The 19,086-nt window shown below is 32.9% G+C and overlaps 2 protein-coding genes across 10 annotated transcripts; both read right to left on the bottom strand.

The window, feature by feature from the left end:
• Window positions 1-7,120: 7,120 nt before the first annotated feature.
• On the bottom strand, window positions 7,121-12,370 carry LOC105776218 (DEAD-box ATP-dependent RNA helicase 42). 9 transcript variants are annotated; one of them, XM_052622047.1, is made up of 5 exons: window positions 12,232-12,370; window positions 8,723-12,101; window positions 8,313-8,411; window positions 7,625-7,715; window positions 7,121-7,544 (listed from the first exon to the last, which is right to left on the bottom strand). In XM_052622047.1, the coding sequence occupies exon 2, from the start codon at window positions 12,037-12,039 to the stop codon at window positions 8,725-8,727; it is 3,315 nt and encodes a 1,104-aa protein (XP_052478007.1). In that variant the 5' UTR covers window positions 12,040-12,101; window positions 12,232-12,370; the 3' UTR covers window positions 7,121-7,544; window positions 7,625-7,715; window positions 8,313-8,411; window positions 8,723-8,724. The 9 variants fall into 9 exon arrangements, with proteins under 9 accessions (XP_052478007.1, XP_052478006.1, XP_052478009.1 ...); XM_052622046.1 differs by having other exon boundaries at window positions 7,662-7,715; XM_052622049.1 differs by lacking the exon at window positions 7,625-7,715.
• Window positions 12,371-14,930: 2,560 nt separating this feature from the next.
• On the bottom strand, window positions 14,931-18,831 carry LOC105777568 (triosephosphate isomerase, cytosolic). Its single transcript, XM_012600914.2, has 9 exons — window positions 18,673-18,831; window positions 18,341-18,416; window positions 17,453-17,576; window positions 17,052-17,136; window positions 16,784-16,916; window positions 16,186-16,280; window positions 15,942-16,020; window positions 15,288-15,370; window positions 14,931-15,199 (listed from the first exon to the last, which is right to left on the bottom strand). The coding sequence occupies exons 1-9, from the start codon at window positions 18,709-18,711 to the stop codon at window positions 15,149-15,151; spliced, it is 765 nt and encodes a 254-aa protein (XP_012456368.1). The 5' UTR covers window positions 18,712-18,831; the 3' UTR covers window positions 14,931-15,148.
• Window positions 18,832-19,086: the final 255 nt, after the last annotated feature.

Below are 19,086 nucleotides of genomic sequence, written 5' to 3'. Positions count from 1 at the left end.
TAACAAAATCTCTTTAATTTTCGACTCCAAGACATAAAATAATCAAATTTGGTACCGATTTTTTGGGCGTTACGAGGGTGCTAATCCTTCCTCGTGCGTAACTGACTTCCGAACCTGTTTTCTCAAATTTCGTAGACCAGAATTGTTTTTTTGGTGAGCCGATCACACCTTAATAAAGGATCGGTGGCGACTCTAATTTTTGTTTTTAAAGTCGATAACTAAATTTTTGTTTTTCAAAAAAATAGTTTCGACAACAAGACTTGAACTTGAATCTTAAAATTCCTGTTTTTATAGTAATATTTTTATTAAATAATAAAATAATCTTAAATTGCAGATAAGATTAACTTTTTTTTATAATTGGGGGCAGAGAATGAGGTTATTTGGAACCGAACTCAAATTATCATTATAACAACTATCCAATCCGATGCCTCCATTACCATTACGAAATTAAACAAAAAATTAAACATATAAAAATGAAAAAATAATTTCCAAAGTCAATATATGAAAAAAATATAAAAATAAACATTTACTTATATACTTCTTAATAATTCCGCTCAAATTGACTATTTTGATCTAAAGAAAGAAAATAAGGGCTTGACTAGCTTACGTCGCCCCAAAACATCTATTCATCACGTATACAAAGTTTAGGTTTTCCATTGACATATGTCACTTGCATGTTCAATAGAGTTACAAAAATCATATCAGTTCGACCTAAAAACCGACTGGCGAAACAACAAGCCTCTCAATCATATCAAAATATACACGTAAGAAGTCCATTATAACTCAACTATTAACTCTTTTTAACAAGACAACTATCTAAAAGAATTCATATCAAACTGTAAAAACTCTATCAATATTATTCGAAAAACCTTCAATTTTTCCCTTAAAACTCAAAAACCAATATACACAACTCTCGAGACATTTTCGTGTGAACCATCATCAACCTCGATGTATCAACAATACTAATATAAAATTTCTTGATTTTTCAGTTATTTATCCTCTACCAACGAATGATTTTTCTTTATTAGAGAATAAAATAATCTTAAGACCTACATTGTGGATTAAATAATTGATTGGCTGGAATAAATAATATTGTGAGTAAAAACAATTGGCACTAACAAAATTAGCCATCCCACAAAACTCTGTCGTTTCGTATTAGTTAGCATACTACTTTTTTGATTTGGAATCAAATTAAACACTTCAGTTCAACATGTAGGATTGGCTTAAAATCAAATTAATTGGGATTGAGTTAATTGGAGTTTTAAATTTTCAAATTATTTTGGATATAAGTTAATTACGGTTTTTTTTAATTTGTTGATAGAATTTTTCAAACTATATTTAAAATAAGTCTTTTAAAATGATTTTTATCATTAATAATTAATAATAATATTTTCAATAGTTCTTAAATTTATAAGTTTAATTGGTTTCTTATCCTATATTTAACTCTTTTAAATATAGTAAACATATGATGTGATTTTACGTCAGTCTTTTTGTTGGTTAACTGTCAGTAACTAATAAAATAATTAGACAATTACATGTGACAGTAAAATATATAACTTTTTAATAAAATAATTTAGTTGTTGTGATATAACATATAAAAATTAATTTATTCATATTCTTAATAAAAGGAGAAAAATACAATCCATTTTATAGAATAATTTTCTAAGCCAACCCAAATTACAAAGAATCTATGTCAAACCAATTAAATTTAAGTGAAAAACACAGAGAAACGTAAACATGAAACTCAACTCTGGTGGTGCTGTTACATGGAGACTTGAATGCATTATCCCTTTCTGCTATTTAAGAATTTATCTGAATTGTAATCGTTATTAATAACTAATTGTCACTTGTACCGAAAAATTATAAAAATATAAATAAAAACTATATTAAATTTGCATTTATAAATAAAATCTTGAATCAAAGTATATAAAATGACAATAACTACTCCAACACTATTATTTTTCCTTACTCATAAATAAATAACACAACTGAATTAGTTTACACTCGTTAATTTTATGTCCCATAATATTAGCGTAACAAAGCACAATTATCGCTTATGCTATTAAAATATAATGCATGTAATTTTCAAGGGTAGACCTTGCCCATAATATAATATTGAACAAAGAAAAATCTCAGACATAATAGATGTTCTTATGTTGAATCTACCAAAAATAATATTTCTATGCTTAAGCAATATATAAATAGTAATATAGGAAGTAAGTTCGATCTCGCAAGGATCGGGATATCTAAAATTATTGTTTCAACTTAATCAGGTTCCACGCCAGGCAGTTGTTGTGCCTACAACATGTGACAATCTATGCAAAAATAAAAGAGAGAATTTAAATACAACAAAAGTAAAAATAATATAGATAATTGAAATTGAAATAACAGTAAAAATAAATAGAAACAAAATTAAATGGAATAAATTGATGTGATGATATTCTAGCTTCAGGCTTGATTTTTACTTTGATTTCGAATTGATCCTTGATAACAAGTTTTCTCCTCCAATCGATAAGTCAATTATAATGATTGCACGTCCATGTATTCGTCGATTCCGCGCGACAAACTAGTAAACTCCTCCGAACTGTCCTCATTGTCACAAGTTGTGCCTACACTACCAACAATTCTAAGATCAGAAATAGCAGTAAGCAAGTTAGGGTTCGCATCACTTTCCACATATGGCGAAGGTAGTGAGAACTAAGGAAGAGGCCTCATTTTACAATAACTATAGAAGTAATTTATTAATTCTTCTTTGTATCCCAACAACATCAGTCCTAGATCATCTTTGGCCCCATGTGGCCACATGAACCTTTTAGACTACACCCTAACAACATCAGATACTTAACTATTACCACCCGATCTCCATCCGATAGGGCTAAATTTTTCCAGATAGAATCAAAATACATTCCTTGCGATTAAGACATCCTCCAAATTTAGAATGCGGCCCTTGCGAAGCCTCTTAAATTACGCCTAACCCTCTCTAATCATAATGTTCTGCTAATTTAAACACATGTCCTTACTTGGCGAGGACCATCCCGTGGGAAAATTGAAGTCATCGACGAGCTTACACTTCACCTCAATATACTTGCCCCAATTCAAACAGAAGTTATAGCACTTATTAGAAATTATAGATTCCACGTCTTTGCGAGGGAGGGGTGAAGTAGTAGAGACCTGATTAACTCCTTCAGTTGTGGGCCTTCAATTGGTACAAGTTTTGAAAAACAAGAAGTCGTACCTCATCGCGTCGACAATAATAAACAAAATAAGCCATCGCGATCCACCAGGAGAACCAAGACAACTGGCCAGGTGCGATCCCGTAATCTTCAAGTAGGTGGCAAAAGAAATGGTGAAGAGGCAAATGAAACCCAACTTCTATTACGTGGAAGGGAAGTAGAAAATTGTTGTCACTAGTGTTGCTCAGACGATGCAAACTCATAGGAATTGAAAAATCATACACGAAATTGGGGATTTTAATCCCTCGCACTTTTAGGGCTCGAAACATGTCCTTCATCTTTGTAATACAGGCGTAGAAATTAACCTCAATAGGAACCCCCACTGCACGCTGTTGTGATGGATAGCTCGAAATTGCACGGCAATTACTGCCTCCCCTACTTCCAGGCACGATCGTAATAGAAGGGTAAAAATACCCAAAGTAGAAAAATTCGCAGAAATCTACCTTAAAGAAAATGTTCCTTATCGATCGCAGCAGACAAAAATGTTCAAAACATTGACTTTTACGGCTTTATAACTCCCCTTTTAAAGATTTTTTTGCCCCTATACTTTAACGATTCAACTAACCAAGGACGAAGGAATTGAACAAGTATAATCCCTTCGTACACGTAGTGAGGTAAACGTTAGACTCCAGTGACCAATGCATGTTTGGTAAGCCATTCAAATTTTAAATATTAGTTCTAAGAAGTGCCACTTTATAACCCTTCTTAGAATCATCAAGGGTGACTATATAGTTATGGTATTTCCAATTGCCAGCCTGAAACTCAGGTATAATCTGGGTTACCGACCCATGACTCGAATTTGAACCCCACCAGGTGGATACATAAAAGGTTCGCGGTGAGGGCTCGCGAGCTCTCCTCACAAGCCCAGTTCGCATGTCCCTGAGTGCTCACAAACAGAGGGTGCAAAGCCAAACGAGTGAACTGGCGAACACCTGGACCAACGAACACATGTTAATTCTAGGATAGCATAGACGTCGACATGCATAGAGCTTACTTAGAACATCAATTCCATGAATAATGACCATGTCAGATAAATACCCAATTCTTCTCCCCAAGAGAACACACATCAAAAACACTCAACAACAGGATAATATCATATATATGAAAAAAATTATCAACTTTTTTTATGCTTCAGTCATAAGTAAAAACTTTCCTCCATTAGTAAATATTTTTTATTTTTAAAATTTGAAAACACATTTCATAAATAAAAATAAATTAGTTGCTTTATTCAATAATAAAAACATTAAAACATGTTTGAACCAATTTTACTATAATAAAAATATGAAAAAGAAAATAAAATTCCCTAAACTTACATGAATTCCCACTAAGATAAATTACATTTTTTTTTCAAACAATCTCATTGTAAGTTATGATCATATTTGTTCTTTTTTACATGATGTCTAAAACTACCCATATCCCCCAACTCATAAATAGAAAGGTAATATGCATCAACATACTCAAACTCACGTCTTCCTACATTGGCAACAATGTCCATACCAATTAAGCCAAAATTCAATCGTTATTACAGTTGTATTTAAAAAGGTTAAAATTTTGCATTACTTTGAATCAGACTTAATTTATTTAAGTTTAAAATCATTGTTTTCTTTTTCCAATTTTAGAAAGCATTTTTTAAAACAACTCTTTAGTTATTTTTTAATTTTTACATATTTTCATTTTCAATCAGTGATATTCTCTTCAATGTTTTTCATTTTCCAAAAATCAAAACCAAAATAATCTTTATTTTCGAAAATCAAACGAAGCCTTAATTATTAAAATATAATTTGTCACAACATAAAAAATAATAATTAATACAAAATTTAAACTTTAAAATTGAAAGGACGAATAAAACTCTAACCGAAAATAAGCCATCCTCGAAATAAGTAGAAGAAAGAAACCTTTGCTAGAAACAACTAATGTGAATGACTAAAAGTTATCAAAATATTAATTTATTGCTAATTGCTAATTTAGAAATATTAATAAATCAGTAGGTCGTGAAACTAATATAAAAAGGCACTTATAAATGGGTCGTGAGACTATTATAATTTATAAATGGGAATAATATCAAAATTATTATGTGAATTACTTTCAATGGTCAAAAGATTGGTTGAAAATGAACCAAAGAGGAAAAATTTAAATGTGCTAAAGGTAATTTTAGAAATTGAGATAATAAATGTTTTAGGGTTTGAAATAATTGGTAATATCTTTTATTTATGGTGCATAATAAAACAGAATATACTACATAGATTTGGTAATATATGACTGCATACTCGACTATAAACATTGCCAACCACTTTTTGATTTGAAAATTTAAAATCAAAATTAAATCCCAATTAAGATTAAAACTTTAAATTATTTTAAAACTAAATGATTATAAATTCTATTCTTTTAGAGTTTAAGTTGAAAATATTTAAGGATATGTACAAAAAAAGTAATAAAATTAAGTGCTGATTAAATTATAAATTTTATTTGGTATTTTACTTAAAATTATATACTGAGAATCCTCTCTATTAAAAGATTTACTCACAACTTTTTACACCATTTTAAAAGAAAAACCTATCTTTTAATTTTTATTGTGAATAACATGTTTAAAATAAATTACTGAAAATATTAAATATTAAATTCTTTTCAACACAAATAGAGCCTAAATTGAACTTTTTTGATAAAATCAAGCTAAATCAAATGTAAATTATGATTAACGAATTTGAGTCAGATTGGACCAACCTAAACCAAATCATAATGAGTTAGCATGGGGCTAAATTGTGTTATAATAGTGAAATGCAGGTTTTGTCCTCAAGCTGTATCAACAACAATGCTATGAACTAAGTCCTCAAAAGTCATCATAGAGAGTAATATGTGAACAATGGTTAGGATTTCTTTGCTATGCTGCTTTAAAGTTTTTTTATTATACTGACCTGAGTTGACCACAAGTTGAATATGGACTTTATATTTTCCCTCAAATATTATTCTGATTGCTTATGCAAACCTTTTACTTTTTGTCCCAGAAAGACTCGACCAGTTCGGTCGGCACTGTTTGTGGAGGAGCCACATCAACTGGGGAAACACAGATCTGTTTCAATCTCAAAACCCTTAACCAACTAATCAAGTCGGAAAATACTACTACGATGAAGAATCTGTATGCATAATCCAAGCTATGAACTAATCTAGGAATATGATGATATAAATGAGATGCTTAAACAGAGCTCACATGTTGTGTCAATGTACTACCGCTTAACAATGACAAATAAAAAATAACTCTTCCAGCTCACCTAGCTCCGGTCGAAATCAAGATGGGGCAGCGAACTTATGATTGGCCAAAAGAAACCTCATCCGCCCAATTTGATCTGTGCCATTAGAAAATTAAACAAAAGATTTCACCAAGATGCTTGTTCTAGCCGACAAACAAAACTCAAAAGTGGGAACAAGTGCTGTGATTGTAACTTGTCACAGTTAGTGTTTAACCAATTCGTTTGAATCTCAATATTACTCTGTACAATCGATGCAACACATAATATTCAACACCAAGCACTCAAGATATATACACAATAAATCATGTAGACACGTCCAAAACAACCGAGAAGCAGAGCATGAAGAGCATAACGAATATCGAGCAAGAAGCAGAGAGTATTATGCAGATCCAACAACATCAACCTAGAATGCACCATGGATACCTTTTCGTCAGAAGCTCAAGTCCGTTTGTCGGAAAAAGTTGACCATCATACCAGCAAAATCGTACCAGAAACACACAAATAGAACCCCAACCAAGCAACCCTGCAGGCTTTTGCTATATGCTGTTCACATATATACTACCTTCAAGAAAGGAAAAAACTCAGTCAAAGAACAAAATATGGTTAAAGAGTCAACTTTCCAAAGATCCAAGGACATCCACATAAACCAAAATGCAATCTCAGATTGATCCTCTTGAGATAGCATGGAAGTTCGCATTACGGAGCAAAATGTTATCAGTAACACCTAAGACATGAAAAAAGAAAAAAAAAATACATCATATTCCTCATCAAAAGAGTAATTTAATAGTATAGGAACATCATCGAATACTTTTTGACCATAAAGAAAAGAAACTTCATCATATCATATGGTTCTGGAACTAAAGCATCTTGTTCCATGATTTGACTTTCAGTTAACACCAATTTCTCGAGCAAGCACTCAGAAGCAGGATTTAAACCAGCATCCATATAAAATTGACTAAAGGACTAGTGAATCCGAGGTCAAGGCAATGCATCAGAATGCACAAAACCCAAAACAACGTGCTCCCAAAATCTGAAAATAATAGGCTTACATCTCCAGTCCTCAGACCTGAAAAACAAGAGAAAGAAAAATAAAAAAGAAAAAAAAAAGAATCCTTGTTAATCACCATTATTAAATGAAAGGTTAACCATGCATGTAAGAAAATCAGCCTTTATCAGCTAGTACTTTTGCGAAAGTTCCTCCCATAATGAAGATGAGAGCTAGTAATGGATATAATCTCTGCGACAAGAAATTGAAACATAAAATAGCATAAGACTCTAGGAAGAGAGAATAAGAAAACCTCTGAAACATCAGAAACGACAACAATATGAAACAGCATATTTATTTATGATTCTACCAGAGATTTATGAAGTAAACCAAATAACTGCATATATATATGTAGAGAAATCAAAAGCAAGTCACAAGAATTAATAGGATCATTCAAGAAGAGCTCATGAGTTTCAAACGTCACAATTTGACAGTTAGAAAGAAAATCAAAGAGAAATATAACGTATGGAGGTCATAAGCTGTCACTTGATTGACAGGGGATTACACCAAGCATCTGGAAATAAAACAAAGGAATCAGTCATTGATAAGTAAGATAATAGAACTTACCCGATGCATGACAAAAGTCCTTATTTCACATCCTTATAGATTCATTTAGTTAAATTACTTATTTCCTACCAAATTAATTCTACCAAATTATGTTGCCTCAGTCAAATATATGTCAATTAATTAGCAAACCACCTAAAAATCCATCATTAGTTTTTCCCCTTCAGAATAATAATACTACTATTATGGCCATTTTTAGTTAACAAATATCGTTTAGTTTCATACCCCGAAGAGGATGCGAGTCTTGAATCACACGAAGAGGAACACCATCATGAAGATTGACTTTTGGGTCTGAGTGACAAGTCCAACCACAAATCCAACAATCTATGCAAGAGAAGAGCGTGTATTTTACTAGTTTATTCCTTGTACCAAAGATAAAGTCAAGATTAATCCAGACTTGCCTTTAATAAATATATTAGGTTCCATACTTAACTCCTATTTGACTTTCTTATCAGAAGAACTACAGTTCCACTTTTGTTAGAAAATTAAGCAACAGCGAACTTTTGCAACAAGCAACTAGTTAAAGCATAAATTAAAGGGTAAAAAATTTGAATATGAGCAACCAACAATGCAGATATACAGAAAAGCTAATGTAGAAAATTTATCCCTATAATAAGTTGGATATGAGTTCTTACATCTACAAAACTTGGTATCTGCCGGGTTGAGTCCCACCAGGAAGTTGTAAGGACTGGTGTGAGATGTCTTCCAGCACACGTTTCAGTTCTGCCTTAGCTCTCTTAACAGATAACTCAGTAGGTCCTTCAATGAACAAGTAAAGCTTGCGTTCTCCTGGTCCTGGGATCCGACCAGGTGGGAAATACTGGCCCCTCGTAGTAATGGCAGCTCCAGTCCATTCCGATATTGGGCCCAAAGTTTCCTTGTGGGTAACCTTCCATCGAGCATTTTGTGGGAATTCATTGATCTCCAACTCAGCTTCATAATGTTCAGGCATAACATCAGCTTGAATCTTTGCTAGGTTATGCTGTAAATTGAGAGCAGCTTGCAGTGCAGCTTTTCGAGCAGCCTCTTCATTTGGAAGACCAGACAGCCCACTACCAGGAACAACTGCTGCAGTCCCAGGCATTGAGACACCATGTACACCAGGAAGAGAAATAGGCAATACAGCATTGGGAAGCAGTTGGCCAGATGATAGAGGATTCTGCATCAAAGCAGTACTAGCTTTGGAGGCAGCAGCCATGGCAGCTATCTGAGCAAGTGCTGTCTGCTGTGAGATGTCACCACCTGCCTTCCGCACCCCTTCATCTTCATCTTCCGAGTCTGACTTGTCTTCCTCAAACCCATATTCTTTTGCTTGTGCTTTCTTTGCTGCTTTTCTCTTTTCATCCTCCTCTTCATTGAATTTAAAACCACTTCCACCATAACCTGTTCCATGAGCCTGCTCAAGTCCCTGATTGACTTTTGCCATAAAGCCATCTGCGAGAGCTTTCAGGTCATCAGGAACAACTTGCTCAGAGAGTTCTAAAGCTTTTACGAGATCCGGTGCATATCTTGCATCATCCTCAGAGATAAATGTGATAGCACAGCCTTTCCGCCCAGCTCTACCAGTCCTACCAACACGGTGAACATAATCTTCATAATGATTTGGTACATCAAAGTTAATCACTAATTCAAGCTCCTTTACATCTAAACCCCTAGCTGCAACACTTGTTGCAATCAACAAATTGCAAACATTGCTCTTAAAATCAGAAATGGTGGACTCCCGATCAGTCTGATCCTTGGCCCCATGAAGTGACAGGCAAGGGTAACCATGTTTGAGCAAATCCCTGAACAAAGCATCACACTTTTCTTGACTGTGGACAAAAATCAGAATTTTCCCCTTCTCATACCATTCACCTAGAAGTTCTAACAATCTTAGGAACCTTTCACTTTCTGGCCTCATCTCAACCAACTGGGTTATGTCCTTGTTCACAACACTTCTCCCACCAACCTGTATTTCAACAGGTTTATTCAACACTTTCCGTGCCAAAATCTCAACCTGGCGAGGGAAAGTAGCAGAAAATAGTACAGTTTGGCGATCAGGTCGAATATTTTGAACAATTCGAGTAATTTGAGGTTCAAAACCCATATCAAACATTCTGTCAGCTTCATCCAGAACCAAGTATGTCACTCTACGAAGATTACTAATTTTTCCCCCACTGGTACAAAGTATATCAATCATCCTACCTGGAGTACATACAACAATCTCTGTTCCCCTTTTTAATTCACTAATCTGCTGGGCAACACCAGAACCTCCATACACAGGAACACATCTGATTCCCATTACCTTGGTAAACTTCTTTATGTCACTATGAATCTGCTGTACAAGCTCCCTTGTGGGTGCCATAATGAGTCCAATAGGCCCATCTCCAGCTACTACAGGTGGCTGATCTTTAATATGCCTTAACATAGGTAACACAAAAGCAAGGGTTTTACCAGAGCCAGTTTTTGCTATACCAATGCAGTCTCGACCACTCATGATTACAGGCAGTGCCTGAGCTTGAATTGGCATTGGCTTCTCATAATTTAGCTTCCTTATTGTCTCTAATATTTTACTTGTTAGTCCAGTTTGATGCCAGGTTTTGATTGGTTTCGGCACATCCTTTCCATGTAACTTCAATTCCAATTCCTTCCTATAAGCAGACACTTCCTCAGGTATCATTCTAGATATCTCCTTAACTTCAATATAGAAATTTTTCCTGAATGGTTTATAATCGATCTTTGAATGGTCTACAATCGATAGTTTTTCAGCTTTTGTCTTCTTTACCCTTTTCATGAACTCATCATCGTCTTCATCTTCTAAATTCTCTTCGTCATTCTCAACATCCCCGTAATCCGAATCCGAATCTTCGCCGGGAATGATTCTCCCAAGTGCCTTGTTCGAACCTTTCTTTGGCTGCTCCTGTCCACCATTACTCAAGCCATCTTTTTTATCAGTCTTCAGGTTCCCATTGCTATCACTAGGAGGAGGATCAACAACTGCATTACTTAGCTTCTCAACTTCAGGTAGCACCATTGAATTCATAAAAGCATCTAATGGGTCAATTTCATCATCATTCTCAGCAACCCCATTATCCCCATTTTGGTCAACAACCATTTTATCTTTTCCATCCTCAGAATTCCCACCGTCATGCATTGCATCTCCAGTTACCTTACCATCAGGCTTAGCATTCTCATTATCATCGACCTCCATACTCATCTCCGCATTCATAGAAGAAGCCGCTTCATCATCATCTGATTCCCCTTCAAGGGTCCAAGCTTTACCAACCTTAGCCTCCTCCTCTTCAACCGCATTCCCTTCCCCACGTTTCTCCCTCTCCATTTCTTCCTTCTTCCTCCTCAACTCCTGCCATTCTTGAACCCTCCTCCTCCTTTTCTCCATCTCCTCATCCAATTTACGCTGCTCATCTTCCATTTCCTCTTCCCTACTTTTCTTCCCTTTCTTCTCCAACTCATCTTCACCACTCTTTTTCCTAGCAGGACTCTCTCCCCTATTCGATTTACTCTCCCTCTCCTTATAATCATCGTTACAGTCATCTTCGTCATCGCGTTCCCTCCTTCGCCGCTTCCTATGTCGTTCCTTCTCCTCCTTGCTATCATCACTATTATATTCCCTCCTCTTCTCCTTTTCCCTCGCCTTCTTTTCCCTCTCCCTCTCTTTTTCCCTTTCCCTTTCTCTTTCTCTTTCCCTCTTCTCCCTTTCTCTTTCCCTTTCCCTTTCCCTTTCACGCTTTTCCCTTTCCCTTTCCTTCTCCCTAGCTCTTTCCCTCTCCTTTTCCTTCTCTCGTTCCCTATCTTTCCTTTCCCTTCCCCTATCTCGATGCTTTTCTTTTTCCCTCTCCTTTTCTCTATCGGAATCGCTGCTCTTCTCTCTCTCGGAACGACGCCGTTCTCGATCCCTATCCCTATCCCTATCTCTTCTCTCACGGTGCCTTCTCTTTTCTGAATCTTCCATTCCTCGAAAACCCTAAAACCAAAATAAAATCAAACTCCTTAGGTTTACGTCAAACCCAAACCCTAAAACAAAAGAAGGAACAAAGAAATGAATTAGGGATTTGCAAATAAACATAAAAGAATCGAATAACTAAATGTTAAAAAATGAAATTAAAACAAAAACAAAAATAAAGAACAGTGGAACTGGACTCACCGGACACCAACTCTTGTTCTTCAATGCACGAACACGATTCCCTTTGTCCCGTGTCCCTGCTTCTCTTTGCTCTTGCTGTATGCTTAAATGAATTGTTTTCGAGGTTTTTTTTTAAGCTTATATATGGGGCTGAAATTTGAGCTGGGCCGGTTTTTTTATTTCTTTTATTTGTTTGGCTTAATATAATATTTGGTACCTAAACCTTTTTTTTAATTTCGTACCCAAATTTGACACTTTTTCTTAATTTGGTATCTAAACTTGACACTTTTTATTAAGTTGGTATATAATCTTTTTGGAGATTTAATTTGGTACCTGAACTTGAATCTTTTTTCTAATTTGGTACCTAATTTTATTGTTCGATTTGGCACTTCTCAAATATTTTACAAATTACTTCAATATACTAAAATATTTTTCTGTTATGAGGTAGTAAAATAATTAATGTATGACCAACATGTGACAAATGATATGATATTTTTTGTACTTTATATGTTCAATTACTTTTAATTTTATTTATTTATTTTATTATTTTATTAATTGAAAATAATGAATTTTTTTAATTTGGGGTTTTAAAATCATTTTTCTTATTTAATATTAATTAGTTAAGCATAGCTCAATACTTATTTTTTTAACATGGATTTCCTCTAATACTGACAATATTTTTATAGCATAAAAAAACTAACATCATTAGTATTTTACGTAATTTGTATAACATTTAATAAATTTAGGTACCAAATTGAACCTAAAAAGCTTAGGTACAAAATTAGAAGAAAAAATGCCAAGTTCAAGTACCAAATTGGGCCCAAAAAAGTTTAAGTGTCAAATTATAAAAAAATGTCAAGTTCAAGTACTAAATTGGGCAAAAGAAAATTTAAGTATACCAAATATTATATTAATCCTATTTATTTATTTGCAAAGTTGAAGGTGATTTGATTGGATGGTATTATTTGTTTTGGGTTTCTCATTTTAATTTTTTAGATTCCTTTTAGAATTTCCGAATTTTTTGAATTTTTAAAAACATGAACTTTTCAATTTTATAGCATTTTATCATTTCACAACTATTTTATAATTTAGAAAAAAAAGTCTCATCATATATATATTATTACAAAGTTGTAGGTTTTACGTGGCATGGAAACCTATTTTATTGAAATCTATTATGATAACACATGACAAATGTGTTATTCATCACAATTTTTGTTATTTTAAAATTATAATATATTATTTTGAATAATATCAATAATTTATAAATTTAAATATTTAAAATAAAAATAAATTAATTTTAAATTTATATAATTATATGTTAATTAAACATATATCGTGATCATTACACGATTATTTTCTTAAATTAATGGTTATAAATATATTTTTAAAACACAAGCATTATAATCATTTATTTAAAACAATAAAATTGCTTTTAACTCTTTTTTCAATTTAAAATAATAAATTTAGAAATAAATAAACAAGAAAAAAAACTCGCTTATTAATTAGAATAATCAATGGTATATAAAATGGAGTTAAGGTAATAAATTAGAAATTTATAGCTTTTATGAATGAGTAAATTCCTTTTAAACCCATCCATGTTTTCTTAAATTATTTGAAGTGCTCAATATTCCTAAATCACAATTTAAGTCCTCGTTGTTTTCAACCTTTTGAAATTTAAGAAATTCCTTTATTAAAATTACAAATTAGATTGGTTCTCAAGAAACATCTTTCAGTCAAACATCAAATAAATTATATAAGTAATTATAAATTTTATTTTTTGAAAATAATAGTAAAAAATAAGTTTAATATTATTATGTAAGTCTGATTTTACAAATAAATATGATTACAGAAAATATATTTTTATTTTTATTATAATATTAGCAAAAAATTATATACATAATTAAAAAAACAATGTACACCATAATTCCGTGCATCACAAAGAGAATTAGTATATTATATTATAAGGTTTTAGACTCTGGTTGACATGAAAACCTAATTTTTGACACATGACATACTCATTTTGTCAACATGTGACAATTGTTTACACAACTAATTTTTATTCAACCTCAACTAGAGAACACTTATTCATCTCACACTTACCTTATAAATAAGTGTAAATATCTTCGGTTTTAAATTATTTATATATTATTGATATATATATAATAATATATTATATATGAAAGAGAGAAATAATAATTCTTTTGGCTTGGTAATAAAAAGTTTTGAGATATATACTTAAGTTTTTTAATTTAAAATAGAATAATATGATAAAAAAAGATACATATTTGAGATAAAATTTTTACAAAAACTTGAGATAAAATATTGTTATCAATGCAAAAGAACATGAATGTAAAAGAACATAGGTTTAAACACTCAAACGCATTATACTCCTATTTATAGGTTGAGAAAAGATTATGGTAATTCTACATATTATGTGAAAGAGAACCAATATGATCCGAACCTTTAATAAAATTATTCAAATATATATATAGTAGGATAAATTTATTTTTTATTTTTTATAAATTACTAAGTACTTGGTTTATTAAATTCTAGCCAAGTTTTGAGTTGAATTTAAGCTGAAGTTAACCCGATTACATCCTATGCTACACTACAAATGCTTTATTGCAATGTTAATTTTCTAACCTACAAATAGAATATGTGTGTGTGTGTGTACAAATGCATGGCTGGACTGAGATAAAAGAAAATCATGGAAATAAAACTTATTGAAATGAAAAATGCATTTCTCGGGAAACAGTAAAACATGTTAATAGTACAGAAAATCCAGTTTAAGGTACTGGTGTGAATCAAAGCATGAATTATTCCTTGAAAATTAGTATTTTATTTTCTTTATAAAACTCTTATTATGCAACAGATCCTAAACCTTCCATTCCCAAGCAACAGCTACTGCAAGTACTCTCAAAGCTTCCAACCGAAAACCTTAGGCATTCTTCTTCACCTCAGCAGATTTTATGATATCAATGAACTCCGGCTGCCGATAGTACAACATAACATGATAAATATCATACCGAAATAAATAGAAGAGAAGGAAAGGAGAAGAAGTATCAATATTTTTTTACCTTAAGTGAAGCTCCACCGACCAAGAAACCATCAACATCAGGCTGAGCTGCTAGTTCCTTGCAGTTTGCAGCAGTGACGGACCCTGAAAATAATAGGGCATCCGGTTCATAACAAGAGCAAGAAACTGGGAAGAAAATGCTACTTGTATTTTGCTATAGATTAAGGGATTTTTGTATAAAAAAGGTCACAGTTTAGGAATACGAAAGGAGACTACGGCTGTTGAGATTTGAATCCTAAACCAATTGGATGCCACCTAGTTAAGGTGGTTGAATGAGCCACAACTGGGTTAAACCTTGTATTCACTATTGTTAAAAGCTATGTTACTAGGACTCCGGTGTGAATGTTAGATATTAGCATGTGTCCGATATGGGTATATTCAGTCTTTTTAAAGTTTTTACATATTCAGAGGGCCATTAGAGAGTCATATCTGAATACAAGTCAAACACATAGTCGTGGACACGGGTACTTAAAAAATATATTGAAGCAACATGAGGACTTGAGAATCTAGCTTTCTTGTTTAACCTGTAAATAAGGGCAAGCCTTTCTTAATATTTTACAGAAACATTTTTTTGTTTATGAACTATTAAGTTGAATATCTTAAGAATATGAAGTCTCAAAAAGAGAGGCAAGAGTAAAAGGATGATGTCAAATACCTCCATAAATAATCCGGGTTGATGCAGCAACTTCGGGACTAACATTAGCCTGAAGCCATTTCCTCAACTCAAAATGTACCTATTACAGACATAAAAACTTTGTAAGTAAAACTTCACAAAGGAAAATTATGTACAAGACAATCCACATTATTCCTAGAAATTAAACGCAAATTATGACCTAAGGTTTTTCTATATTGCATACATAATTATGATGAGGTTCTAAAATAAAAACAGCCTAACTTACTTCCTGAGCTTGAGCTGGAGTAGCAACCTTCCCGGTTCCAATAGCCCACACAGGCTCATATGCCAAAACGACATCAGTCCAGTTTGATATTTTTGCTGCCATTGGAAATTACACAGGAAACCCAACCTATGCTTAGATTTTGTAGCACTCTCAATTTAGTGATGCAAAAATAGCATTTTTTAAAAAGACCAGGGTGTGTACTGAAATATACTGATACCAAGGTGAGTAACCACTCATTTTCACATGAATTATCAATGGAATACAGTCATAAACAAACATTATTTTGAAAATAAAAATATCTGACACTAAATAAATATGCAGCAACAAGAGTACAATGCAGAAAGGCATGAAATATTTCATAATGTTTAGATGTTCAAAATAGACTTCTCTCAAGAGAAGTGAGAATAGAACATACGGAAAGAAATTGCTGCAACAATGCATGTGATAGAACAAATATAGCATCTAAATAATTAACAAATATTGGTGACACCAAGCCATTGACACAACATCTGCTACCTTGCCACATATAAGTTTAGAGTATCACCAAAAGAATTGCACCAGGGGCTTTATAAAGGTAAAGAAGGCATTAAATACATACCTGCAATTGCTTTAGTTTGTTCAGCAACAACCGCCACAGTAGATCCTGCTTCACGTTGCTCAAGTGTTTCCCCAATACAAGCTATCACCTTCAAGCCTTGAGCAAGTGCATAAGCAACCTTATCCGCAACGAACTAAAACAAAAGAACCAAAATTGTGAAGTTAACAAAATGCTGAAAGTTTAACTGATAAGAAAAAAATGAGTATAAGTCATAGTATTGGAAATATAAGAGATGTTAGTATTTATAGTCCGATCAAACACAAGTTACCTCATTTGACTCCTTCAAAATAAGTCTCCTCTCAGAATGACCAATAATAACCCAAGGAATGCTCAAATTGACAAGCATCTCTGCACTGAAAATTAAAAAAGAATTCATAACTTAAAAGATCTCTCATCCGTAAAGCAAACCAAACTAATGGCTGTATCAAATTTCACTGATGTGAAGCATTTGCTCAAAGCCTCAAATATACATATACATCATCCTTTCTTTGCTTGTCAATGTTTTATTTGTTCCTATGAAACAGGAAAATGACGCTAAATGTCTGGTTAACCAAAAGCAGAATAGCATCTTAACCCAAAGAATCGAAAGGGAAAGTCGATTGAAGAACAAAATAAAAGGTATGGAAAGGCTTAAACAAAAGTAATAGTATAAAGGAAATGAGGGCATACCTAACTTCACCAGTGAAAGCACCTCCTTTCTTGACCCAACAATTTTGTGCAGCGACATGGAAATCGGGTCTCAGTGAAGTTTTGACCAAAGGAAGGAACACAAATGGAGGGCTAACCACAACCTCTGTATAAGGATAGCATGTTACCCCAAATTAGCCATCCATTATATCATCCCTTTTGAGTTTTGATAACAATAAAAGAGAAACTAATTGTAGCAAAGAAAACAACAAGTATAACAATACAAGAGGCAAAACATCACTGATCCAATTACAAAAACCAATGCTTATCAAGGAAATCAGTCAGAAAACGGCTAGGTAACTGTATGATTAAATTAAACCCAAAGAAAACAGAAAAACAATAATGAAATTTGAATGGATCCACGGTGCATACTCTATAAATTTCTTTTATAAGAAAATGAAAAAAAGCAAATAAACAACACTTTTTTATGAAATTTAGTGTTTCCATCAATGATAAATGCTTCAAAACTGCAGTACATTTTAGCTCCTCCAAAAAGAAAATAAACCACAGTACAACAAATCAAGTTCAAACCTACGTTTGAGAACATGAATTTTAAATTTTTTTATTTCTTTATAAATTGTGAGAATGGAATGCAAGCATAATATATAATTAATTAAAATTCAATATGATTACCTTTTGAAATGCATAAAACATGATTTTCACAGTCACAAATACTTACGGGTATTTCAAATTCACCAGTGAACAGTCATCCAACAAATCCATGACTTTGGAAAATAATCATGAGTGCAACATTTTAATGTGCTTTTTTACACAATTTATACTACTTTTCAAATCTAAATCCCTCTTTTGAAATCCAATTTTCCAAACTCAGCCTGAATTTCTTTTTTAATAGTAAATCAATTGGCTTACCAACAACATCCTGAGAAGGCACCTCTCCAGCATTCAAAGTACTCACAATCTTATTCACTTCCTCAGTGGTTCCATTCTACAAAAAAATTTATCGCTTCAAATTAGACATCGAGTTCACTTGTTTATATGACCGAACAAGAAAAATCATACATCGTTACATTATTAAAGATCTATCAAGAATAGCAACTTTTCCCTAACACGATTAAATAATAATTGTAAAATCAAACAGAAAATAGATCACCCGATTCTAATCTCAGTCAAATTCTTGAAATACTTCCGCAAAAAAAAGTAAAAATAAAAAATAATGCAAAAATCCGAAGAGAAATACTTACGCATTTCCAATTGCCGCCAACGAAGAATTTCCTTCCCATAATTTTCTTTCTCGACGATCACGAAAATTCAGCAAAGCTCAGTTTAAAGTCTCAACAAAGCTTGAACAGATTTTTGGCCTTGGCTTTGGTCGCTTCTGGATTGCTATATAAAAAATTAAAAAATTGTATTAAAGTGAAAGTACTGTTATATCCAATAGATTCGAATATTCTTAGAAGATATTAGGGGTAATTAAGTAAAATTGAAAGATGGATCGGGTTTTCGGATTTTTGAGGCCCATGTGTAGCGGGGCCCAGAGGATTAGGTACGGAACCTTTAACGTCCACCACTCGATACTGATGCGTTTTCGGCATCATGGGTCATGCGCAACTTTGATGATTGTGGTGGGCATTTTATTTTAGTTACTTTTTATGAAT

The sequence above is a fragment of the Gossypium raimondii genome, chromosome 10 (genome assembly GCF_025698545.1).
Source record: "Gossypium raimondii isolate GPD5lz chromosome 10, ASM2569854v1, whole genome shotgun sequence".
NCBI lineage: Eukaryota > Viridiplantae > Streptophyta > Magnoliopsida > Malvales > Malvaceae > Gossypium > Gossypium raimondii.
This window is presented reverse-complemented; position numbering and strand designations above follow the sequence as displayed.